Source organism: Somniosus microcephalus, chromosome 4, assembly GCF_052327205.1.
Source record: "Somniosus microcephalus isolate GS21.2 chromosome 4, FLI_Smic_1.0, whole genome shotgun sequence".
NCBI lineage: Eukaryota > Metazoa > Chordata > Chondrichthyes > Squaliformes > Somniosidae > Somniosus > Somniosus microcephalus.
Genome location: NC_140990.1, coordinates 255,005,231 through 255,032,673, shown reverse-complemented (window position 1 = coordinate 255,032,673; position 27,443 = coordinate 255,005,231). Strand labels below are relative to the sequence as shown.

The 27,443-nt window shown below is 42.6% G+C and overlaps 1 protein-coding gene across 5 annotated transcripts in view; it reads right to left on the bottom strand.

Moving 5' to 3' along the window:
- Window positions 1–12,303: 12,303 nt before the first annotated feature.
- Window positions 12,304–27,443, bottom strand: part of gorasp2 (golgi reassembly stacking protein 2) — a 49,786-nt gene continuing 34,646 nt past the window's right edge. For all 5 annotated transcript variants that reach the window (XM_085986252.1, XM_085986251.1, XM_085986254.1 and 2 more), the window contains 6 exons: window positions 21,125–21,255; window positions 20,700–20,832; window positions 19,671–19,785; window positions 15,379–15,468; window positions 14,783–14,902; window positions 12,304–14,193 (listed from right to left, as the gene is read on the bottom strand). In XM_085986252.1, the coding sequence (XP_085842378.1) occupies window positions 13,862–14,193; window positions 14,783–14,902; window positions 15,379–15,468; window positions 19,671–19,785; window positions 20,700–20,832; window positions 21,125–21,255 (921 nt within the window). In that variant the 3' untranslated portion in view covers window positions 12,304–13,861. The remainder of the gene's footprint in view (window positions 14,194–14,782; window positions 14,903–15,378; window positions 15,469–19,670; window positions 19,786–20,699; window positions 20,833–21,124; window positions 21,256–27,443) is intronic.

Sequence of the window (27,443 nt, the reverse complement as noted above, 5' to 3'; positions counted from 1 at the left end):
GCCGCTCCGAGCCATCAGGGAATCTAAGCGATAATACCGCTCCCACGCCGTAAGGGGATGCATCGCATGCCAGTCTGATTGGCAGTGATGGGTTGTAATGAGCCAACACTTCCTTGGACGTGATTAAGTCTTTGCATTTATGGAAGGCACGTTTACAGTCTTCGCTCCATTTCCAAATTACTCCCGTTTTTAGCAGTTCGTTAAGAGGGTGCAGAACCGTTGACAAGTTCGGTAAAAATTTATGATAGTAATTTATTAATCCCAGGAACGACCTTAATTGTGAGACATTTTCAGGCGCTGGGGCTTTTACGACCGCTTCAATTTTTTCAGGTGACTTATGCAACCCTTCTTCGTTAATGACATGGCCACAATATGATATTTGTTTCTGGAAAAATTCGCACTTGGGGCGATTTGCTCGTAGACCCCGTTCTCTCAGCCTCGTGAGCACCTGCTCCAAATTGGCAAGGTGCTCGTTGTCGTTTTCTCCTGTTACAAGGATGTCGTCTAGGTAGCATTGAGTCCCCGGAATCCCTTGCAGGACTTGCTCCATAGCTCTTTGCCAGATAGCTGGAGCTGATGCTACTCCGAAAACCAGTCGATTGTACTGGTACAGGCCTTTGTGTGTATTTATCGTGAGAGATTTTTTAGAGGCCTCCTCAACCTCCATCTGTAGATATGCCTGTGCCAAGTCAATTTTGGTGAAATGTTTCCCTCCGGATAGTGAGGCGAAAATATCTTCTATCCTCGGAAGAGGATACTGTACTGTGTGAAGAACCGGGTTTACAGTCACCTTGAAGTCCCCACAGATGCGAATTTTTCTCTGTTCTTCAGATTTATCATTATTCAACATTTTTTTCATGACCGGGACGATGGGTGTTGCCCACTTGCTCCAATCTACCTTGGATAACACGCCTGCTTTTTCCAAATTCTCCAGCTCTGCCTCGACTGCTGGACGAATTGCGTATGGCACCGGTCTCGCCTTAAAAAACTTGGGAATTGCCGCATCTTCCACTTTTATTGAGGCGGTGGCGCCTTTCAGGGTTCCTAGTTCCTGTTGAAACACTTCTTTGGCGTTAGCCAAGATTTCTTTTAATCGTCCAGGTATGACATCATCATCATTTCTTTTCTTACTGGTCACCGTCAGTGCCTGAATGGGGTGCCAGTCTAAACGTATCTTTCTGATCCATTCACGTCCCAACAACGGTGGACCACCATCTTGCAGAATGTATAAATACAACTTCTGTATTTCCTTGCCGTTGTATACAACAGGCACCCTTATTTTCCCTCTGGGGTATACTTTCTGCCCCGTATATGTTTTCAAGATAATGGATGTGTCTTTCAAAGGTATATGCGGAAATAGCCGCTCGTAATCCCGTCGATTTATGACGGTCAGAGCTGATCCTGTATCTAGCTCAATTTTAACTGGGGACCCCGCTATCGTGAGGGTAACCCAAATGGTCTGGTAATCTTCTTTGGCAATTACATTATGTAATTTGAGACAGCTTAGTCTCTTGTTTCCGGAGTCGCTATCGCTCTTCTGGTCTTCGGAGCTACTGTCCGTCATCATTTGTACCTTTCTGTACTTTTCCTTATTGACCTTTTTACTGTCAGCGGATTTTTTTCCAGATCGGCATACACGTGCAATGTGTCCCATCTTTCCGCATTGCCTGCATGTTTTGTCCTTGAACCAGCAGTCCCTCTGGTCATGGGTGGATCTGCCGCAGCGATAACATCTTTCGAAACCCCGTGTCATTTCATGGGTGCCGAAGTCCTGTGGCTTTTGCTGTATCTCTGCAGCTCCTCTTGCTGCTGCTTCGTATGATACAGCCACACTGAAAGCCTTATCCACTGTCAGATCTTTCTCAGAAAGTAGTCTTTTCTGTGTTCCTTCGCTTAGGAGACCGCAGACGAATTTGTCTCGTAGAGAATCTGCCAGTCCTGCCCCGAATTGGCAGTATTTTGACAGCTTTCGTAATTCGGTGAGGTAATCAGCGTTACTTTCATTCTTGTGCTGATTCCTCCTGAAGAATTTGAATCGTTCCGCTATCAGCAGCGGTGTTGGGTTTAAGTGCTCCTGTAGGGTATCAACAATCTCCTTAAAATTCTTGTCCATCGGTTTGGCTGGAGTGATCAAGTTTCGTAACAGCCCGTATGTCCTTGCGCCCATCAGATTTAGAAGTACCGATGCCTTTTTATCATCCGCTACTTCATTCGCCTTGCAATATACCTCCACTCTTTCCACATATGTGGTCCAATCCTCTATATCACTATCGAAAGCAGTAATATTGCCAGTCTTAGGCATCCTGAAAATCAAAAATGGCGCCTCCCGCGCTTTTCCTTCTTTCCTGCCGAGTCAAGATGGTGCCTCCCGTGCTTTCCTGCCGCTGCTGCTGCTGCCAACGCTGTTCTCCGCGGTTCCCGTTGCGACCTGCAGCTTTTCGCGGTATTCTATTTTTTTATTTACACATATATTTTAAACAGTTTCTCCGTCACTTGGAGAATCGTTCCCGTCGGACCCTCTGGGACTTTCCCCTCCCTCTGCTCGGTCCGAACACCGACCTGCTTTGCAGCGCCGGCCGTCTCCTGAGTGCTCCACCCTCTGTCTCTGTTTGCTTCTGCTTTCCGACTCGCTGTCCGGCCCCGCTGCAGAGCCACCTGATCGAGCCCCAGCCCGCCGCCCAGGAAGGATCAGTGCACTACCTGCCACCAGCCCGTTTAGCTGGTGAAACCACAGTTTTTTTTTTCTTCGACCTTCGTCTGAGGAATCGATCTCCTTGAGGTGCTGCCGAATTGCAGGTAAGTTTGTTTCTAACTCGTCGCCACTGTTGAATCCGTGTGTTAATGGAGACATGGAATGCAGGAGTTGATTTAACAAGTGTTTACTGAACAAAGTCTGGAGGTGAACTAACTATACAAGACGCTATACAGGCTTATATACCCGAGTGGTCACTACCGGTACTACAGTACACAGGGGCTTCAAAAAAACATAGTTCTTCTTAAAGGTACATACACTACAACAACACTCAGGGAGGGCCCTTGGTCTTGCAACCTCACTCCATCTTTGTCTCCTTCTAAGTATCTATGCTATGCAATCTCTGCACTCACTCCTTCATTCTCACTTAACCTCCACTTGTCTCCCTCATTGCAGGAAAAGAGAGCTCACAACAGGAGAGAACGAGCCAGGACAGGAGGAGGGCCACCCTCATTAGCCCAGCTCACCCCCTGGGAGGAAGGTGTCCTGGAGATTGTTGGGGCTGACATAGATGCGGAAGTTGGGGAAGGAGAGACAGGTGCATCCCCGCAAGCTGGTGACAGAATAGTTTTCCATCTCTCTCATTGGCATTGCATGAGTCGCTGATAATGATTCTGAAGCTACATCATATGGACTTATGATCATCTGCAAAATGCAATGTGCATGTAACCTTGGCATCACATCTCTAACTTTTTCCCTTGACTCCCCCACAGGACCATCGAGAGCCCCCGTCCCCAGTGTGCAGGAGGAACAGCCTGATATGCCAGACTCCTCAGAGGAATCTGCAACCTCTGAGGGCGCAGCGTCATCAGAAATAAGCGCACCCAGCACCAGCGCAGACACTCACACCTCGGTGGGACCTTCGGGACATAGAGTAGAGTTGTCACCTGGTGTTTCACAGCTCACAAGTGAGCATTAGCAGATTGTGGAGACAGGGGCAGCAGTGGAGAGTCCTCGTCAGAGGGCACAGGACTCTGCCAGCTCGGCTCAGCTGCATGTTGACCCTCTGATCTTACAGATGGACCCAGAGGCAGAGGTGATGGAACTCCATGCACAGATGCAGGAGTCTCTGGCAGGTTTTGTCTCTAGGGTCGCTGCGAGTGTGGAGCGAAGGTAGGAGTCCATAGCGAACATGAGTAGAGCCTTTGTGGAGTCATTGGCGCATGAACGCATCAACATGGAAAGTATGGCTACCTACGTGGAAATGATTGCTGCCTCTGTGGTAAGGCTGGCTACGGTAGAGGAGAGGAGGGCTACGGCCATGGAGGAGGTTAGTCACCAGGGTATGGAAAACATGGTGAGTGTTCAGAATAGAATTACATCTCTTGAGGAGCGATGGGCTACTATTGAACAGAGAAACCAGACCTTCATGGAAGTCCTTCTGAGTAGGACTGCCATTGTAGATACGGGTCCCCATGGCCCCCCTGATGTGCAGCAAGGTGCTCTCAAGCCACTTGCAGGCACTGAGGGGGACCTGACTCATGAGAGGGAGGTTGGTGGAAGACCTCAAGGAAGTGGGGGCTCCTCTCCAAGCGCTCACACTTCCATGCCACTGCAGAGCCCCGCCGGAGTCCACACCCAACTGAGATTGACGTCTCAACTCCTGCACAGCCGCAGGAGCAGCAGACTGCTGACGAGCCCTCATAGGCTCGCCACCCCAGAGGACACCCACCAAAGGTGTCGAGACAGAAGCAGCAGGAAAGTGAGCAAGGGGCCTCCACATCTGCTGAAGCCACAGGGGAACCATTATGTAGGAGCACGCGTAAGAGGAAAATAAAGCACAAATAGTCACAAGGCTAGTCACTTGGGTGAAATGTTGTGTATTCTGCAAAAATGCCATCAGTTGTTTGTTTTGCATAAAAGTTCTGATGGCAACATCTGCAGTTGTGGCATGTGTCATTTCGCGAATGGGGCTGGAGGTCCTCTAATGCCAAGAAGGGAAGGAAAAAAAGGCCTCCCATGCTTCTGGTAGATGCCTCAGTTGAGGAAGCGCTGAGTGAGGCTGGCGAGAGGGGTTTCGCAGGAGGTCACACTGGAGAAGTGTGGTTAAGCTTGGTAAAAGTTGCCTCAGGCCTGAAACAAAAAAGTCCTGCCACCTGCAAATGATGGCTGATCAAATCTCCTGTTTAATGGTTGACCGCAGCTGATAGTCAGCAAGCCAATAGTGCTCACGCCAAGTTTCACAGGCGTGATCCACACCAGGCGTGTTTTACGTGGGAAAAGAGTTAAACAGGCAAGGGCCTGTTACACAGCACTCATTGGCCTTTATAATCCGGGACCATCAGACACACCTGGGTTAAAATGGCTAGGTGTTGGGAACCAAACGGGGGGGTGGGGGGCGGTCCCAACCCCCAGGTTTTGCGATTTTAACCCCCCACACGCCTCAAAGCCCGCCTGATGGCTGAGGTAAAATCAAGCCCAATGTCTCTACTCAGCCCGTCCGGTAGATCCTGCCGACTACGCCAAGTTGTAAGGGTAAACCGGGAGAGCTTCTTCTCTTCTCCCCGAGATGGACCCTCTGATATAAAGGGTCAACGTCCATCTTATTCCCAATCAATCACTCGGAGTCCGGAGGTTCATTCAGTAAAGCAACTTTATTACAAGTCGACAGGGGAGACACTCATCCGGGGATGAATGCTCTCCGATCGCTGAAAATCTCCTGCCTTATATACAGGTTTTGTTCTGAGTCGTGGCGACTGTTTCGCAATTAGGTGCATTACACGTATACGTTTCTTTCATCATACAGTTGGCTTCGGGTGCAAATTCTTGTGACCTGTGTGCATTGGTCTTGTGACCCCATACGTTATCTCTCAATACATTCCTCAGTTAGTGATTCACGGTTTGTGCACTTTGGCCACGTTACACCAGATTTCCCTTCTGGACATGTTCATAACCATTCCTTATATGGTTGGATATATGCTCTGCCCCTCATTTTAGCTCTTTTTAACCCTTTCAAACATCTTAATCAGAAATAATTGGTGCACAATAGTTAATTATTGCTTATACATTTTTCTTAAAATAGGACTTTGTAAATAATGAATTGACAAATTTTATTTATGATCATTGTGCTAGTTTCAAAACATGCCAGATCCTGATAGATACAAGTACAGATGATGAGATAGTTGCAGCACTAATGCAATTAACTTAACTTACTCAAGCAACTATGCACAGAAACATAATTACTCAAAAAATAACTTATTAGTAGTTGGCCTGTAGCCTTCTGCAGTGTCAGGTTCTGTCTTATCAACTATGACAAGTGATCTCAATCACATACCTCAAAAATACTGTACAACTCCCATGCTGTATTATTATTAAGTGACCACTTGGCCCATTAGTTTAGAAACATTGGGCAATAACTGGTAATTGGCATTAGTACAGCTGTGGGACATTTGAAGCAGATAAAGTAATGATTTGCCATAAATTTAAGAGTGCAAATACTGCCCATAAACACAAACTATTGTCACATAAGAACTGAGTTTGAATACAGTTTAAAAAAAATGTGCATGTATATTCATTAATGGTAATGTTCCTATTATCATTTATTTTGTGAAGGAACTAAGCTCTTTATGTTTTCATGGTTTGTGTACAGGTTGGAGGAGCTGACACTGCTGCCCTACTGTCTGACATTGTGAACGTACCTATTGTACTAGTGCAGGTTTCTCTCCTGTGTACTTCATGCAAGATAAAAAGAGTTATTCATGGTTTCTCCATGTTTGGGTTTTCTCCTTCTAGGGGCTAGCAATTCCCTAGCCAGGGTTATGCATTTGTTCTTTTTGTAGGTAGTTTCTGCCTGCATTGAGAGTGGGGTGACCCTACTTAAACTGCTCTATCCTGTCAGATTATTATGTCCAGTATTTTGGCTCTGGAGAACAAATTTGATAAAGTTCTAAAATATTTCAGGGCACAGCTCTGGAGGTGGAGATATTACTACATTGAAAGTACATATATCCCTTAGCTGTAGTTCTGGACATCATTCTTGATCTGGAAGTTATACACCAGCAATTGTATACCCTCAAGTTCAGGTCTGTGGGCATTGGGACCGGTATTACAGGCTCTCTTGCATCGACTCTGATGTCCAGGGTGAGGAAGCATTGAAGAGTGTTCTGGATGAAACAGATCAGCCTGTTTTCCCCCTTGCCTTCAGTGATATCCAAGATGTAAATGTTTTAGTTCCACCCCAGTAGGTAAACAACCTAAGCCTGTAGATTAACTTTGTGATATTTTCACTGCCTCAAGGCTCTAGTTCACCCACATGGTGTTCCCTCTGTGCTTTTCCATTACAGCAATCACCAAGTTGCAGCTAAAAAATTTGAATGGTCATCATGGGATAGTTTGAAGGGATAATTACTGGTCCTAGTCCCTTTAGGGCTACCTCGGATCAGGCGTATTTCTCAGATGTTCACTTTTAACTAAAGTTTGAGGTAGCTGAATCCTAAAGATGCTTAATTGGGTCTAAAGGTCCGGACTATCTCTTCTGTTTCAATAAGGTTATTTATTCAGGGTCAACAACTATCTTATCTCAATAGCCAGAATGCTTTCGTAGCTATTTCATAGTAAGGTTTCTAAATTTCCAACAACAGTTTGTCATAGTCATAGAATTATACAGCACAGAAAGAGGCCCTTCGGCGGCCATCAATCCCTGTCTAATCTAATCCCATTTTCCAGCATTTGGTCCGTAGCCTTGTATGCTATGGCATTTCAAGTGCTCATCCAAATGCTTCTTGAATGTTGAGTGTTCCTGCCTCTACCTTCTTTTCATGCAGTGATTTCCAGGTTCCAACCACCCTCTGGGTGAAAAAGTTCTTCCTCAAATCCCCTCTGAACCTCCTGCCCCTTACCTTGAATCTATGCCCCTTGTTATTGACCCCTCTACCAAGGGAAAAAGTTCCTTTCTATCTACCCTATCTATGCCCCTCATAATTTTGTACACCTCAATCAGGTCCCCCCCTCAGCCTTCTCTGCTCCAAGGAAAACAACCCCAGCCTGTCCAGTCTTTCTTCATAGCTGAAGCACTCCAGCCCAGGTAACATCCTGCTGAATCTCCTCTGTAATCACATCCTTCCTATCCTGAATTCTTTCATAAGATGGTGTATTTTTCTGAATAGGTTATATGGCTTATTCCTTCACAAGTTTGATATTTTTTGCAGGTTCTGGAAAGACATTTTTAAGTCACAAAGTATATTACACACAAAAAATTAAATGCTGGGCTTGAAACTCTCCCTTTAGGCTGTTGGCCAAGTTATTTCACCTAAAGACCGGGGCCTAGAAATTGGGTTGGGGCGCCAAAGTGGCACAAAAGTCGCCTGAGCGCAGGATTTAGCGCAACGTTCAAGGGTTTAGCGATCGTCAGATATTCAGTTTCATTGCTCAAGGGACACTGGGCAAGGCTCGAGGCGCTCTGCGTCCCTCTTAGGGCGCTGAAACTGATTATCGCAGCACAACGTGCCGCAGCGGTACTGCAGGCCTTCCTCCCATTGTTAAGGGGGAGGTGCCTGCAACAGCGCGAACCCCACTCGCGAGTGCCGGCAAATCAGCCCGGCACCAAGGAGAAGTGCCGGGCTCTCGGGAAACAGCCGGCAATGCCGCGGAGGGGTGGTTAGGAGGTCGGGGATGGAGGGGCAGGCGGCCGCCCCGCACCTCCACCTTAAGTTGTGCCGCTGCTGGCACAGTAAGGCCCTGTGAACTGGGCAGCGAGCGTTACCAAATATCGCAAATGGGGCACTGCGCACACCGATGATGTCATCGGTGACGGCGCAGCACAAATGCCCAATGCCACCATTAGCGCCCCTACTGAATATCGCGGGAGGCGCAGCCAGTGGCGCTGCAGCCACTGACTGCCTCTTTAGGCAGTAACAGGTGGCGCTACTCACCCAATTTCTCCCCCCAGGATTTTTTTAAAAAGCAGTCTAGTTCTAATTGAGTAAAATAAAATGCGCAATTCTGAATTCAATGCTTCACCCATCCAGTCAATCGATCAAGAATTTGCACACATCTCATTAGTACATTATGATTAAGATAGCCAGCTGCATCTCCTGGTTTCTCTAAACATCTGTGCCACCAAGGGTTCATAACAAGCTCCCCACCACAAGTGCTCCAGTCATTGGCAGTCTTCTTTGGCAGCTTCAGCTACTTTACAGTAAATTAGACTCCACACATCTGGAAAGTGTTCCTTACAAAATATCTTGAGTCTTCAGATATTAGAGTCTCAACAAATTGTAAAGTACACAATTGGGCACTGAGGGAGTGCTGCAGTGTTGTAAAAGCCATCTTTCAGATATATTAAACTAAGGCATCTTCAGTTGGACAAGGATCCATTGTACTAAAAAAATAAAAGACGGAATTCAGCCAGTGTCGTCGCCAACATGCCTCTCGCGAACAAGTCACTTATTTGTGGGACTTTGCTGCCCATTTGCCAACACAAGAACAGTGACTACACTTCAAAAGTAATTCACTGGTCGTGAAGTGCTTTGAGACATCCTGAAAATGTGGTACGGTACTATATTTTTTTCTAAATTTCTATCGTCACATTCTACCAAAAAAAACCCCATCACATTTCAACAAAAAACTCACAGCTGTCATGCTAGTTCCTTATCACATGTGTAAATTTGCATGAACTTGCTTCCTTCTTACACAAACACAATGCACTCTGCTGTACCACTGAACATCTTGGATTCCTGCTACAACCTTCCTTACCAATATAATTCACAATCCACATCCTGCAAGTTAACACCCCAAGTTTGGAAGCCTCCTGATGCTGGCCTCTAGATCCAATCTATGACTGTCTTAGATCCTATTCCCACATGCAAATTTGCAGGAGCCATTTGGACTCCCAACACATGTAAAGAAACAAGTTTTTCTCCTCAAAAACCCACTTACCAATATTTTCAGAAGAGTATACTGTTTGCTATAAAATTAGCGCTTTAAAAAAACTTAAGGCAATAGGACATATTTTGTGGGGGGAAAAGAGACACAGTGTTGACTATTGCTGGGGCCAATGAGATTGAAAAACTCTTGCACGGAGGAACATCTCTCTCTCTCTCTCTTCTGGGCGGGGGATAGATTAGTAGGCCCGTGTTTTAAAACAGCATCTCCTCTGACCAAGTGTGAATAATGCCACAAGATATCCATTTGCCTTTTTCTTCCCCAATTGGAATCAAAACAAAGTGCAGAAATGCACAGTAGGTCCCTCAACATCTCAAAAGATAAAAAAAAACATTGAGGACAGAGACTCTATCAGAACAGCATGTAAAACTATTTTGTATACATTAATCTCAAAGTACAGTATAGGGCACTCATCTAAAAGCAGATTTTTAGGATTCGCTTTCCCAGGATATTGACCACACTTGCTTTGGAGTCAGGAGTTTGTGGGTTGAAGCCTCATTGCAAGACTTCGCACATAATCTAGGCCAACATATTTACAGTGCAGCACCTCTTCAGTACTGTACTAGAGCTGCCCTCTTATAATGAAACATTAAACTGAAGTCCCATCTACATGATTCTGGTGATTTAAGTGAATACACTGGTCATGTTAAAACAGTGAAAAGTGCCACAGCATTTACTAAAAAAATGTTTTGAAACACTTCAGGTGTGTCACTTTTTTTAAAACAAAGATGGCCAGGCTGCTGTTTCTTCTAACTTTTAATTGAACTCAAGGTCTGCCCAACAGCAAAATCAACTACAGTTATTATATTATCACAACTTTGGAATTTTGGCCAAGACACTACTGTTTGGAAGAAATCTGGAAAATTCTTCCACAAAGGCTGCAGATACTAGGATAATTGGAGCTTTCAAGACTGAGAGATAGATTTTTGCTAAGTACGGGTATCAAAAGATACGGAGCATAGGCAAGTAAATTGAGTTGAAGTGCCATGTTCTAATTGAGGGGTTGAATGGCATACTCCTGTCCCTAAATGGCAAAGATGTATTGCTAGCTGGTGGGGGTGGCTGTGTGTTTCCAAAATCAAGATACCAGCCCAGATTTTAATCCAACAATAATCTAGCAGGAATGGGGCAGATTCGGGTTAGATGCCAGTTTTATACCTCGTCCCATTTTACTCTCCATTGAAATCCCTGGGCGGGTTAGGTTAAAAGCAGCTGTACTGTATCTGACACGCATTTACAAACAGCTACCATTTACCTTGACCACTGACAGTACTTTTCAGGAGACAGCCAATGAAACTCTCATTTATATAGCAGCTTTAACATTGAAAAACATCCCAAGGAGCTTCACAGAGGCATAATCAGACAAAAGTGGACACTGAGACAGAGGAGATATTAGGAGAGATGACCAAAACCTTGATCAAAGAGGTAAGTTTTAAGGAGGTCCCTAAAGGAGGAGGAGGGTGAGGACAGTGGCACTAGAGTCAATACATTGCCTCTGAAGGCATTTCTGTAAATCAGTCATGATCTCATTAAATGGCAGAACAGGCTCGAGGGGGCAAATGGCCTACTCCTGCTCCTAACTTTATGTATCCATGTAAGGTAACGGGGCCATAAAATATGGATGAAGATGATCTGGGACAAATTTTCCACACCAAAAGCTACAAAATCAGAAATGCTTTGGTCGTGTAAAAGGCACTTTATGGACACTCAAATGATGAACACTTGAGTGGTTCTAAGAATGGAATTTGCAATAGAACCAGATAAACACTAAAAACATTTCAATTAAAAAAAAAGTCCCAACTGTAAAGTGTCCTTATAAGATTGCAATTGGAGTTATGTTAAGTACTGTGCTGCTGGACTAACTTTTTAATAAACAGTCAATTTTGTACATATACACTGTATGAAGTAGTTAAAAGTTGGAACAGCAATTTAAAAATCTAAATGTTAACTATGTAAAAGAATGACATTGCCTACAACAGTATGTTTAATAGATTAAAATTACTTGCTTATGAACCGTGCAAAAAAGTTTAAAACCCCACCTTAGCTGGAGGCCAATTCTCAAAATGGTCTCGCTACAAATAAATTGGCACACACTTTTCTGATTTAATAAGAGTTGTATGTGACTTTTTTTTTTGAAATGTCCACAGGTTTATCACTAAATAAATTCTGTTGGATTATATTTTAATCAAGTCATAAAAACCAAGGACACTTAAATTTCTCTGGCATTCAGACTCCTGTTAGAGTACTGCAGGTGTTCCAAGTATCCATGTGCAGAAGTTGGCTTTTCTCTAGTTTGAGTAAGGTGCAGTCATCTGTATTACTTGATGTTGTTAGTTTGAACCACTCTCAAAGCAGGTACTGCTTTGAGACTGTACCTGCAGTATACTCTAATACAAAGATTTGTTTTAGTATAGATTCCATCACCAATTTATAAATACAAGTATTCATTTTTAAATGTCTTTATATTTGGCCAGATTATCAGACAAATGTTTATCCACAAAATTCTGCTATCCCATGTTTCATTTTGCAATGTTAAGGTTTTTACTATTCTGTTCATATTCACTTTAAATAAGCATCATCAAGAATATTCATGCCATAGGGCACAATTAAAAAGAAAAACCATTAAGCCTTATTTGGAATGGGATACTAGCGAAATAAATAAATACAAATTTGTTCCTTAGACCGGTAACTAGATTTTTATTTCATATTATAACATAACAATACTCACATTTTTAGATCCACATCCTGCTCTTGACCAATACTAAGAATGTCTTGCATTCTACTCATTTGCCTAAAATATCCTTCAGTTGTCCCCCTTTCTTCTCTAGTGTCTACTTTTTCTACTCCACCTTACTGCAACCAAAATATTAACAGAACTTTACTGCATCAGTTTCTAGAGATATTCTGCCTCCCTCAGTCTAGATATTAGCATAAATGAATTCGCTCCTGGCCTTAGTTAGTGTTCAACAAGTCAGGGCAGGTAGGAGATGTCAACTAAGATCCACAATCCAAAAGTTAACTTTCTGTTCCATTCACCTCAAAGCCCTGCTCTTCTGATGCAAGTAATCCTACCTCTCCCCCCAAAAATCCTCAAATCTTTAACATACCCACAGGTTTGTTATAGCTTAGCCAGAACAAGCAGCGAGATAAAGTAGAAACACTCGGCTTGAAAATGGCTTAGGATTAGAGGCTGCGACATTTCCTATTTTATCACACAGTACACCAGCCCAGTATCCTGCTTCCACAACATTTTCAATGAGTTTCTTGATTATTGCCCTACATGAAAAGCCCCTCAATGATTTGTTCTCGTCTCATTCTCCAAGCTATAATGTACAAACCGTTTTTCTTAGAGATGACTCAGTCACTCAATGCTATTCAGCAGCATTTTAAATGGCATCACACTTGTGTTTAAAACATTTCACATGATTACATTTATATCAAATGCTGAATCTGTTAGTACTTTACATTCAAGAATTTCAACTAATCATTTTCTTTCATACCGTATCACTCACTTGAGATCCTGACAGTCACAGGATTTTCAGGTTATAAACACAAAAGCAACATTGGATTTTGGCACACAAGAGTTGACAAGGTAGCTTTTTTAAAAATAGAATTTTCCTTCTATTCTGAAAAATACCAGCAGAATTTTAAACTAAAATAATTCAGGACTAGTGGCTTTCTAGTAGAATTTATTGCTAGATCATCTCTTTCAAATATATTCCCTGTTATGTTCACAGTGACATCTACTGGATTTCAGCTGTACATAAATTTTCTCCTACACTATTTCCTTTCAATTATCATTAAAAACAGCAGGATGTTTTAATGATACAGCAAACTGGTGATCTGCAAATTGCACAGGTTAGAAAAGATTAGACAAGATACTGCCTAAAGATGCAACAAATAAGTAATTGAACAGCACCAATGCTGTACCAGAAACAAAACTCAGCTGAAGAGGGGGGGCGGGGGGGGGGCGGAGAGGTAATTGAATCTGTATTTGTTAAAATAATTTATTTTCCATTTACATCAAAAGTAACCCCATTGCTTAACAATGTAGTAAACCATCCAATTGTATTAAAGGTTATGTATTTACCTCATCATTACAATTATGTACAAAGGTTTAAAGCTCCTTGAGATGTAATCATGCCAGTCTATCCTTTACAATGTTTTAATTTCAGAACAAGCTGAATAAATACATTAATCAACTCCTGCTTTTGAAAAGGTCTGCAGTTAAGACGACTCAGAAGAAGCTTGTGCATCTGTGGAAATGGAAGATGGCTCTTCATTGTTTGCATTAGGTGATGCAGTTGTTTGGACGTCAGCAGTAGTTGTCATGGAAACAGTTGCAGTATCCAAAATGAGGGCAGGGGTTTGTTCAGCAGGCGGTGCAGAGGCAGAAACATGAAAACCACCTACTCTTGGAGAGATGGCTGAAATTGTTTCAGTTAGACCAGCCTTTGCCCCAGTAATCAAGGGTGGTTGTGAGGGAAACATGTTAGGCATCGTTAGAGGGGGCATTCCAGGAAGATTTAGTGCCGGCAGCTGAGCAGCTGATGGAAAACCTAGGAGAAAAACATCACAATAAAAATATACTACCACTACTCCATATACTCGAATTTGGAAGAGGCTTTGTGAGCAGTACAGTGTCAATGCAACTGAATTTATAATGTTCAGAGAATGGAATTTATTTGTCACATGTATATTTTTAGAAGCAAAAATTGAATGTCCTTTTTTTTTTTAAAAAAAGAGGCTGAAACAGAAAGTAGCAATTTCCAATAAAGTGACAGCAGGTTGGTGTGCTGACACACTAACATGCAGTAGCACAGTAATTTCCCACAATGAGAATTCCAGATTATTTGGCATTGATTGAAGGGGGAGGGGAAGGAAGCAAATTATCCTATTAAACCTCCCAGTGACTTGCACAAGAACATCACTAGCAAAGGTCTGGCAGTCCTCACAGATGAGGAACAGTGGGTGGCAGATGGCGATTTAAAAGGGGAAAAATAATAATAAACAGAAATCAGAGATTATTCTAAAATGCTTCCCACTTAATAGTTATCCAGAATTATGGCTCAATAGAATTAAAATATCCCCATTTTAAGTAATTATGTAGACTGGATGAAGGACATTTACAATACTCTATAAACATACCAGTGGGTGGAGGTATCACACCTATTCCTGGTAAGGTCACTGGAGCAAGGTTCTGTAGGGTGATATTCAAGTTGGGTAGCTTGGGTAAATTAGGCAGTCCACTTGGTAATGGCATTAGTCCTGTAAATATTGAAAAGATTATACAATATGCATATTAGCTCATGGGATATTGTCTATAATACCAATGTTAACAGTGAAGAATACTACATGTATGGCACCTCTTTCAGAAAAATGAACAGTACTTGCATTCAATTTGTCCAAATATTGACAGAAACATACAGAACTGTATGATACATCATCCCCATTCATTACAACACGTTTAGAATTTATTTACCTCTCAAAAGGTGATCAGCAATTACAAGTGCATAAGTGTACTCAAACATTGTCATCAGGCACTAACTAGTTAGCTATAAATGTGCACATATTCGACTAATAATGTCTCCAAATAGTCTATATTTTACATTGCCACTCCATTTTGAGGTAAAAGTGTTTTCCTTTGAAATGCAATAAAGCAAATTAACATCTAGATAGGAAACAAATTAACCACTAGCAACATGCTGAGTTATGATTCTTATGTTATAATTATAGAGACTTACCAGGTAGGGTAGTATCAACATTTATATTTGTTGGTACTGTACCCGGGGACGAATTCACAGATGAAGGCAACAACGGAACTGTTGGAACACCTTACAAAAGATTTTTTTAAAAACACAGAAGTTTACTAAAGAAAGTCTTGAAATGTTTTGAACAAACAACTATTGATTTTCCAGCATCCCTTGCAAACAGCATAAATATGAAAAACAATGTTTTCTTATAAAATATACAGATATGTGCTCAGAAAGTGTTACTCTTGCACCCAAGAAATCTAAAGTAGAAAATACAATCTTTTCCCCAAAATAAATGTTGATGGAAATGGGCAAAATGTACATTGCTAATGTGTATTCTTAAGCAGTCATTCTTTTTTATGAGCTGGAAAAGTAATTCTGTATTGATGGTCCAGTGCACAGAATATAGCAATGGAAGCTTTCACTGGTACACTACACAGAATATGTAGCACAATGAAGAACAGCAGGTGACATGGAAGACAAAGGTCAAGTCCAAATAGTGTTGTTACTACAATTTCACTAAAGTGGCACATTAAATGTTTGAATTGTGTTTTTTCAAACTGAAAAATACATAGCACTATAGCTGCAGAATTTGTCCTTCCAACATAGATTATCTCTGCAGAGACTATTTTGAGCCATACAGCATGTGGATGAATTACTGGTGATGCTAGTACAGGTAGTGGTGGAAGCAATGTGAAGTAATAAATTTGGAGTATACAACATTCGGACTTATTGGCCAGAATTTTGCAGGATTGTGAGCTTTGTAAAAGGCCCCGCAAGTTCCTTTTACAAAGCTCACGTCCCCGTAAGTTTCGCCTATCAAGGTAAAATATTCTTCTGGCTGACAACCAAAAATAATGTTCTATTACACTGTAATCGTGAGTTTCAAATAATGAGATCTTCAAATGTAGCTCCCAAACGGATTTTGTATGAAGCTTTTTAAGAACCTACAGGAAACTTTCGCTTAACCGGAGGTTAAATGTCCGGAAAGCTCTATCTACCGGCAAAATTCAGGAGCCGTTTCCTATAAGTTTTTTTACTTCTCATTGCTTTTTTTTTCCAGTCAGGCTCTGCAAGGTCTAGCTGAAGCTGTTGCTTAGCTACAGAGACGCTTTTAAGCTGCGGCCGACTGTTTTGAAGCACAGGGTTTGCTGATTCACACGGAGCTCAAAAGCTCCGTATGTTTTAACATTAGCGCTGGTTTCTACAGCAGTTTTGATGGTACGGCACCAGCTCGGTCCAGTCAGTGCCGGATACCAGAAAGTTTCCTGTACATTAATATCAAAATAACAAGTCTTAAGTGCATGAACAGACCTCAATTGATCAAACTATGCTAAATTATAATGAAGGCTAAAAATGTTTTTCTCTAAACGTGTACTGTATTATAAAGTAGAACAACAATGTTTGCTCATTAGAATATTTATGTTGTGGTGTTCACTGAAAGCCCGTACTCAGAGAAAGGTGGCACAGTGGTTAGCACTGTTGCCTCACAGCGCCAGGGACCCGGGTTCGAATCCGGCCTCGGGTGACTGTCTGTGTGGAGTTTGCACATTCTCCCCGTGTTTGCGTGGGTTTCCTCCGGGTGCTCCGGTTTCCTCCCACAGTCCAAAGATGTGCGGGTTAGGATGATTGGCTATGATAAATTGACCCTTAGTGTTAGTGTTAGGGGGATTAAATACGTGGGGTTACGGGGATAGGGTGGGATATGTGTTGGTGTAGGGGTTACGGGGATCGGGTGGGATATGTGTCGGTGCAGGCTCGATGGGCCGAAATGGCCTCTATCTGCACTGTGGGGTTTCTGTGATTCTGTGATTCTGTGAAATCAGTTATTTTTCAGAGTTAAAATATTTTGCTTTGCTGTCAAAGCAGTCCTTTGCTTTCCAGAAGGATCTTCTCACAATTTTTTCACAGAAAAGATTTGGGAAACAATGTTACTGTAAATGTAGCATTTTAAAGCAAAACGTATTCGCGTAAATTAAAAAAGGGTCCGAGATGATAGGTAGTTAAGATGCACATAAGCTAACTTTGATGTTTCCTCAGACCGTAAATAATAAGCAACTTGCTCGCTTGTCTCAATAATTGATAAACGCCTCACACCCATGGTGTTGGGGAATTGCTGGTCCTGGGTGCTCAGCAGAGGTCTGGCAGGTGCACAGCATCAGGTGTGGCAGGCCTTACCTCTCAGGCTGTGGACAGCGAGATAAAAACACAGACACAGCCAGTGGATTTTGAAACCGAATGCTGCAAATGTCATGCAGCAAAAGGCTGCAGGGAGAATAGACATGTTAGTTTGTCAAGCAAGACAATACACTGATGTGGAGAAGTATAGTGTGTTCATTATATTTGTATTTTTACAAAAAGTTGTACCAAATGAATCCAATTGTAACTTGTTATCCTATATATTCAGCAAATAAAGCATATGTAGTACATAAAAGAGATACAATATCCAGTTCAGGCCATAAGGAGGTACGCTCCAGTCACCACCCCCCTCCCCCCACAGGTTACTTTATCATGCAAGTAGCTACAGTATAAGAAAGTGAGTCAATTCCATAAAAGATGGTCAGACCACTTACAAGGCGAGTGATGCCACTGAACCAGAGAATGTATCTAAAGCAGATTTGAATTGGTAACAGCAAGTCAAAGACTCATTATCAGTGAGGTTTGACTCCCAATGCTTTAAGCTTTTAATTTGTACTTGAGCATTCATCATGTGGAGTGAGGGAATGGGAACCTTGCTAATCCCTACTCAGATAACATGAACAGCTGCAGCCTGGACACATAAGGTTGAGTCTTTTCTGATTAGGGAACTCAACATGGGTGAACAGTCCACAAAAGTAAAATACTGCGGATGCTGGAAATCTGAAATAAAAACAGAAAATGCTGGCAATACTCAGGTCGTCAGGCAGCATCCACGGAGAGAAACAAAGTTCATGTTTCAGATCGATGACCTTTCGTCAGAACTGGAAAAAGTTAAGAGTTGTAACAGGTTTTAAGCAAGTAGAGGGGCAGGGAAGGGGATGGGGGGGGGAAAGAGAGGTGGGGAGGAGCAGAAAGAACAAAAGGGAAGGTCTGTGATAGGGTGGAAGGCAGGAGAGATTAAATGACAAAAGGGATGGTAATGGGACAAGTAAAGAAACAAAAGATGGGTCGAGAGGAGGTGTAAATGGGAATAGCAGAATCATTACCAACAGCTACTGTCCGAAAAGAAATTGGGAAAGTGGACATGATACGAAATTGTTGAACTCAATGTTCAGTCTGGAAGGCTGTAAAGTGACTAATCAAAAGATGAGGTGCTGTACCTCGAGCTTAAGTTGACCTTCATTGGAACAGTGTAGGAGGCCGATGTCAGAGTGGGAGTGGGGCTGAGAAGTAAAAGGACAGGCGACCGTAAGCTCAGGGTCACGTTTGCAGACTGAACGGAGGTGTTCTGCAAAGTGGTCACTCAATCTACGTTTGGCCTTCCCAATGTAGAGGAGACCGCATCGTGAGCAGTGAAGACAGTATATTAAATTAAAAGAAGTACAAGCAAATCTCTTTCACCTGGAAGGAGTGTTTGGGGCCCTGGACGGTGGGAAAGGAGGCAGTAAAAGGGCAGGTGTTGCATCTCCTGCTATTGCACGGGAAGGTGCCGGGCGAAGGGAAGGAGTTGATTGAGGAGTGGACCAGGGTGTCACAGAGGGAACTGTCCCTTCAGAATGCTGGGAGGGGGAAGATGTGTTTGGTGGTGGCATCACACTGGAGGTGGCAGAAAATAATCTGTTGAATGTGGAGGCTGGTGGGGTGGAAGGCGAGGACAATTGGAACGCTAGCATGGTTCTGGGAGGGAGGGGAAGGGCGAGAGCAGAGGTGTGGGAAATGGAACGGACACAGTCGAAGGCCCCGTTAACCACGGTGGAGGAGAATCCTCGGTTGAGGAAAAAGGAAGACATATTGGAAGCACTGGTATGGAAGGTGGCATCGTCAAACAGATGCGATGGAGAGGGAGAAACTGGGAGAATGGAATAGAGTACTTACAGGATGTGGGATGGGAGGAAGTGTAGTCAAGGTAGCTGTGGGAGTTAGTGGGCTTACAGTTGTTATTGGTTGATAACCTATCCCCAGAAATGGAGATAGAGCAGTCCAGAAGCAGCTTTCAGAATGGCACAGCTTGAATTATCTTGAGTTAGGCATATATAAAACACTCAGGTATTTTTTTTGGAGGAGAGATTTTAAATGGAAGTATCAGAGAGTGAAGCCTTTCTTTAATAAATGCCAGTACTTGTGCAAATGCTATTAACTCATACCTGTATTAAGAACACTGTTGACAGAAGGGGGAGCTGTACCAAGTGAAAGTCCTGATAGTCCCTGCTGGAGGCTGGTGTTTGCAGCAGACGCTGAAGTAACAGCAGACAGCTGAACCTACAAAGATAGCAGCGCTCATCTAACCATCATACAGCATAAATGAACTCAGACCTAAAACTACAGCAAATTATATAGCAGTACAAAATTTAAAAGCACACTGCGACATCTATTACAGGAGTGAACACTATTTCTAACATTTAAGTAATCTTTAGCATATTAAAATAGTTTTATACTATTATACTCAGATTACAGTACAATGAAAATTTTCTAAATTTTATTAGCATGGAGTAAACTACCTTAAATAGCAAAAGCTTCTGAAGTAAAAAAAAATTATTTTGTGGACTGATCACAATCACAGGAAGGATATTTTCAGCAAGACTGGGCAGAATTATTGAGACATGCTCTAATTTTAAAAACTGCACTTAACATCAACAGATTGATTTTAAGAAAAAAAGATTGTAAAACAGAAGGGTTTTGTAACACCAGAAATGTAGGTATGATTGTATAAATAGCTAGTGCGCAAGTAAAAATCCCACTTGAGTTCTGTTTAACTACTCTTTTAAATACTCTGTAGACTGTTAATGTAAGCCATGTTTTGCACTGTATAAAAATTAGTAAATTTATTAATTCTCACAGCACGGCACGGACTCAATGGGCCGAATGGCCTCCTTCTGTGCCGTTATGACTCTACGACACTTAAAATGAAAACTGGTGTCTGCAAACTTTTCTTGCTTCAAAGATGTATACCTTTTCATGAATTGAAACAACCGACTGCTTCTGAAATCCTCGTAATTGTCTTTCAAAATTTCTTACATTAAAATGTAAAGTGAAAAATATAAAATGCACTAGGAACCTAACGGCCCATCACATTTTTCAATTTTACACAATAGTAAACCATCAAACTTTTCAACTGCACACAAAGCAAAATTTCCTATAAATAAATCTTCAAGATAAAACAAATCAAATATTACCTCTGTGAAGCCATCTTTCAATGGACTGACTGGTGTACCTGGCTGCTGCTCTGGAAGACTTATTTTTTTACCCTCTGTGAATGGACGGGTTGGAATTCGATGCAAGTAGCCATATCCAATACCACACCCTAGGCTTAAAACAATTTGTGTACATTATTTACCAAATTCTAGCAGGGAAATATTAAAATGAGAAACAAAAAGTGCTGGAACTACTCAGCAGGTCTGTCAGGATTTGAAAAGAGAATAGGTAGGCTAGATATCCTTGGTCTACCCAAAATGTGTTATCTGCAGGGCAAAGGATCTCTACCAAAATATTAAGCCATCTTTTCTCCTTCCAGATGTTGATAGGGTATGTATGTCCAGCATTTCCTGGTTTTATTTCAGATTTGCATAGTTAATCTCATCAAAATGAATTTGCACCTTACCTGCCTTCTCCACCCCATGTAGTGTTTGGTGTGATAACGACTTCCCGGCAGTTATCTGTGTCTGTATTGTAGACATACAGCTTCAAAGGTTTCCCTTCATGTGTCTCTATCAGAGAGAAGAGATCTTCGGACTAGGAAAAAAACACATTTTTAAATGCATCACTAATGCTATTTCCTGGGTCCATTCAATGCATATACAAAAACATACAACCAAATTAAATTGATAAAGGTCTTAAATTAGTGCACTGTAGTACTTCCTGCACACATCCTACATCTATAAGAACATAAGAAATAAGAGCAGGAGTAGGCCATACGACCCCTCGAGCCTGCTCTGCCATTCAATAAGATCATGGTTGATCATCGACCTCAACTCCACTTTCCCACCCGATCTCCATATCCCTCGATTCCCCTAGAGTCCAAAAATCTATCTATATCAGCCTTGAATATACCCAAAGACTTAGCATTCACAGCCCTCTGGTGCAGAGAATTCCAAAGATTCACAACCCTCAGTGAAGAAATTCCTCCTCATCTCAGTCTTAAATGGCCTACCCCTTATCCGGAGACTATGCCTCCTAGTTCTAGACACTCCAGCCAGGGGAAACAACCTCTCAGCATCTACCCTGTCAATCCCCTTCAGAATCTTGTATGTTTCAATGAGATCACCTCTCATTCTTCTAAATTCCAGAGTATAGGCCCATTCTACACAATCTCTCATCATAGGACAGCCCTTTCATCCCAGGAATCAATCTAGTGAACCTTCGCTGCACCGCCTCCAAGGCAAGTATATCCTTCCTTAGATAAGGAGACCAGAACTGTGCACAGTACTCCAGGTGTGGTCTCACCAAGGCCCTGTACAATTGTAGCAAGACTTCCATACTCTTGTACTCCAACCCCCTTGCAATAAAGACCAACATGCCATTTGCCTTCCTTATTGCTTGCTGTACCTGCATGCTAGCTTTCTGTGTTTCTTGCATGAGGACACCCACATTTGAAAGTTTCTAACCATTTAAAAAATATTCTGTTTTTCTATTCTTCCTACCAAAGTGAATAACCTCACATTTCCCTACATTATACTCCATCTGTCACCTTACTGCCCACTCACTTAGTCTATCTATATCCCTTTACAGACTCAGTGTTCTTCCCACAGCTTATTGTCCCACCTAGCTTTGTATCATCAGCAAACTTGGATACATTACACTCGGTCCCTTCATCTAAGTCATTAATATAGATTGTAAATAGCTGAGGCCCCAACACTGATCCTTGCGGCATCCCACTAGTTACAGCCTGCCAACCTGAAAAAGATCCGTTTATCCCTACTCTCTGTTTTCTGTCCGTTAACCAATCTTCTATCCATGCTACTATATTACCCACAACCCCATGAGCCCTTATCTTGTGTAATAATCTTTTATGTGGCACCTTATCGAATGCCTTTGGGAAATCCAAATATACTACATCCACTGGTTCCCCTTTATCTACCCTGCTAGTTACATCCTCAAAAAACTCTAATAAATTTGTCAAACATGATTTCCCTTTCATAAAACCGTGTTGACTCTGCTGAATCATGTTATGATTTTTTAAGTGACTTGATACCACTTCCTTAACAATGGATTCCAGTATTTTCCCGAGGACTGATGTCAGGCTAACTGGCCTGCAGTTCCCCGTTTTTCTCTCCCTCCTTTCTTGAACAGCGGTGTTACATTTGCGACCTTCCAATCCGCTGGAACCTCTCCAGAATCTAGGGAATTTTGGAAGATCAAAACCAATGCATCCACTATCTCTTCAGCCACCTATTTTAGAACCCTAGGATGTAGGCCGTCAGGTCCAGGGAATGTCGACTTTTAGTCCCATTAGTTTCTCTTGTACTTTTTCTCTACTTATATTAATTACGTTAAGTTCCTCACCCTCATTAGACCCTTGTTTCCCCACCATTTTTGGTATGCTTTTTGTGTCTTCTACTGTGAAGACAGATACAAAATATTTGTTTAACGTTTCTGCCATTTCCTTATTTCCCATAATAATTTCTCCTGTCTCAGCCTCTAAGAGACCAATGTTTACTTTTGCTATTCTTTTCCTTTTTGCATACATGTAGAAACTCTTACAATCTGCTTTTATATTTCTTGCTAGTTTTCTCTATCAATTTTGTGGTCAACTTTTGCTGGTTTCTGAAACTCTCCCAATCCTCTGGCTCACTATTATTCTTTGCAACATTATAAGCTTCTTCTTTCAATGTAATGCTATCCTTAACTTTTAAATCTATGTCCTTATGTTTAATGCAGGATATTTACAATTCAGTTAGAACATTAATATAGGAATGCAATGCAGCATCACCATAACTTTAAGTGGGATTCTCTGTACAATATACACAGGTGCCCTAACATTTCACTGACATATGATGCACATGACCAATCTATTAAACCAAACTATCCTATCTCCACAACTTAAAACCAAAGTATCTCAACAATAAGCTGCTAGAACCATTACCCAACATTATTTAGTGGTTTGTATTTAAGTAATCTACACTTCTAGTCAGACGTTATGGATTTTCCTGGTAACTTCCTGTAAACTCTTGCATTCAGCACATAAGAATCTCAAAGTGCCAAAAAATCCTGGAATATTTAACAAAAAATATTCTCAGATCCAGGCATCAGTATTTAACTTAAAAGGCAACAATTTGTCAGGGTTTAAATAAGATAAAAGAAAAAAAAGTTACAGAAACTCTGCTCTCAAGAGTTTTATGTGAACCTCTCATCTTGATTAGGTTACAGCCGTGGAAGACTGATCAAGATGTGGTATTGTCAGCATAAGTGCTAGATTCACAGAAAAGGAGAAAATATGGGATATTTTGAGGAGGGAATTTGTATTCCCATCATTTTCACAAGTTCAAAAAGGCACTCATGATTTTTAACTATGCAATCTCGCTCTCAAAATCCTCTCTACAATAAACAAAAAGTTTCAGTCCTAATACAAACAATACTATACGCTTGCAGTTTCTCAAAGCATTGCAGAATCTTTATGCTGTTGCATGCTTACAGAAAATCATTTAAGTGCCCGAGATCAGAAGGAGCAGACATGGAGGGAGCACAGCAAGAGCGGAGCAGTTAAAAGGAGCGGCAGCAACTCAACAGAGGCAGTTTTTGAAAAAGTGACGTCAGAGTAAAAAAAGTGATATCGGCACAAGGGAAGGAGCTGATTGGTGAGTAGCTGCTGCGTGTATTTTTTTTTAAGTTTATAAGTTTATTTCTGCTAAGTTAGTTAATACCCATTAAATAGAGGGAAAGAGCCGATTGGTGAGTAGCTGGGGAGTGTTTTTTGTTAAGTTTTAAGTTGATTTCTGCTGGGAAAGTTCTTAGTCTATTAAATAGAGGCATGGCAGCTCAGTCCCATGGAGTGCACATCCTGTGCCATGTGGGAAGTCCTGGACGCTTCGCGTAGCCTGGACGACCACATGTGCGGGAAGTGTCGCCAGCTACAGCAACTCGAGCTCCGGGTTTCAGAGCTTAAGCGGCAGCTAGAGTCACTGCGGTGCACCCATGAGGCTGAGAGTTACATGGATAGCACATTTCTAGAGGTGGTCACCTTGCAGCTTAAGCGTATGCAGGCAGAGAGGGAATGGGTGACCGCCAGACAGAAGAGAAGGAGGAGGACCAGGCAGGTAGTACAGGAGTCCCCGTAGTGCATCGCGCTCTCCAACCAGTATTCTGTTCTGAGTACTGGGGAGGGTGACGGTTCCTCTGGGGAGTGCAGCCAGAGTCAAGTCCAAGGCACCACGGATGGCTCAGCTACAATGGGGGGGGGGGGGCGGCAAAAAAAAAAGAGTGGAAGAGCTATAGTGGTAGGGGATTCGTTAGTTAGGGGAGCAGACAGGCGTTTGGGCGGCCGTAGACATGACTCCAGGATGGTATGTTGCCTCCCCGGTGCCAGGGTCAAGGATGTCACTGAGCGGCTGCAGGACACTCTGAGCTGGGAGGGTGAACAGCCAGAGATTGTTGTCCATATTGGTACCAACGACATCGGCAGAAAGAGGGATGAGGTCCTGCAGGCAAAGTTTAGGGAGCTAGGAGAGAGATTAAAAAGCAGGACCGCAAAAGGTAGTAATCTCCGGATTACTCCCGGTGCCACGTGCTAGTGAGTACAGGAATAGGAGGATAGAACAGATGAATGCGTGGTTGGAGAGATGGCTTTAAATTTCTGAGGCATTGGGACCGTTTCTGGGGAAGGTGGGACCAGTACAAGCTGGACGGGTTACACCTCAACAGAGCTGGGACCAATATTCTCACAGGGAGGTTTGTTAGTGCTGTTGAGGAGTGTTTAAACTAGCTTGGCAGGGGAATGGGCACCAGCATATAGGAGTAGAAAAGAGGAATAAGGATAGTACTGGAGAAGATAGCACTAGAGGCGGTAGTAGTACCGTATTAGATAGGAGCAGACGAAGAAAGACTCCGAAAAATTAAAAAAATGGGTATAGAATGCATGTACGTAAGCACACAGTGTGGTGAATAAGGTTGGTGAGCTACAAGCACAATTAGCCGTCTGGCAATATGATGTTGTGGCAATAACAGAAACGTGGCTTAAAAACGGTGAGGACTGGGCACTTAGTATTCAAGGGTACAAGGTGTTCAGAAAATATAGGGAAGGAAAAAAAAAGGGTGGTGGGGTGGCAGCGCTGATTAACGATGACATTGTAGTGTTGGAAAGGGAGGATGTTCTTGAAGGGGCAAGGACAGAATCCATTTGGTTAGAGTTGAGGAGCAAAAAGGGTATGATCACACTATTGGGGGTATTCTATAGGCCTCCAAATAGCGAGAGGGAGGTAGAGGAGCAAATCTGCAGGGAAATCGCAGAGATATGCAAGTGCGAAAGAGTGGGGATATTGGGGGACTTTAATTACCCAAATATCGATTGGGATAATGCTTGGGTAAAGGGAGAGGAGGGGGGGGAGGAATTTCTGAAATGTGTTCAGGAGAATGTTCTTGGCCCAACTAGGAAGGAGGCATTGCTGGATCTGGTGCTGGGGAATGAGGTGGGCCAGGTTGACCAAGTGTCTGTGGGAGAACACCTGGGTACGAGTGATCATCATATCATAAGATTTAGTTTAGCAATGGAGAGGAGCAAGGAACAATCTAGAGTGGAACTTCTAAACTGGAATAGGGCTAACTTCAATGGGATGCGAAAGGATCTAGCCAGGATAAAATGGAACCAAAGACTGACAGGAAAAACTGTAACGGAATAATGGGTGATTTTAAGGAGGAGATGTTCCAAGTACAGGCTAGGTACATTCCAACAAGGGGGAAGGGTATGGGAACCAAAGCAAGGGCTCCTTGGATGACAAGGGAGATAGAGGAGATGATGAAACAAAAAGAGGGTGTATGATGCATGTCAGGTGAATTCTTCAAGGGAGAACCAGACCAAATACATTAAGTTGAGAGGGGATGTGAAGATGAAAATAAGATTGGCAAAGAGAGAATATGAGAATAGAATGGCGTTTAACATAAAAAGGAACCCAAAAATCGTCTACCAGCATGTAGTAAGAAGCGGGGTGGGGCCTATTAGAGACAAAGAAGGTGATATATGCTTAGAGGCGCAGGGCAAGGCTCAATGAGTACTTTGTATCGGTGTTTGCTAAGGAGGTGGATGCTGACAAAATATCAGTAGAAGTGGAAAAGGTAGAAGCAATGGAAGGGGTGAAAATTGATAGACAGGATGTACTAGAAAGGCTGGGTATGCTTAGAGTGGACAAGTTGCCTGGTCCAGGTTGCTAAGGGAACTGGGGGAGGAGATAGCGGAAGGGCTTGCCATAATTTTCCAATCTTCCCTAGATGCAGGGGAGGTGCCTGAGGATTGAAGAGTGGCAAATGTGACACCATTGTACAAGGGTGTAATGACAATCCTAGTAACTACAGGCCAGTCAGTTTAACATCAGTGGTGGGTAAAGTTTTAGAAACATTAATCAAGGAAAAAATTAACGGGAGAGCCTTAAGCTAATTACGGAGAGCCAACATGGATTTGTAAAAGGCAGATCGTGTTTGATTAATCTAATTGAATTTTTTGATGAAGTAACAGGGAGGATTGATGAAGGGAATGCAATGGATGTTGGCTACGTGGATTTTCGGAAGGCATTTGACAAAGTACCACAGAGAAAGCTGGTTAACAAAATTGAGGCTCATGGAATAGGTGGGACAGTGGCAGCTTGGTTAAGGAATTGGCTTAAGGACAGAAAACAGCGAGTTGTGGTAAATGGCTGTTTTTCAGACTGGAGGATGGTAGACAGTGATGTTCCCCAAGGGTCAGTGCTGGGGCCACTGCTTTTTTTGATATATAA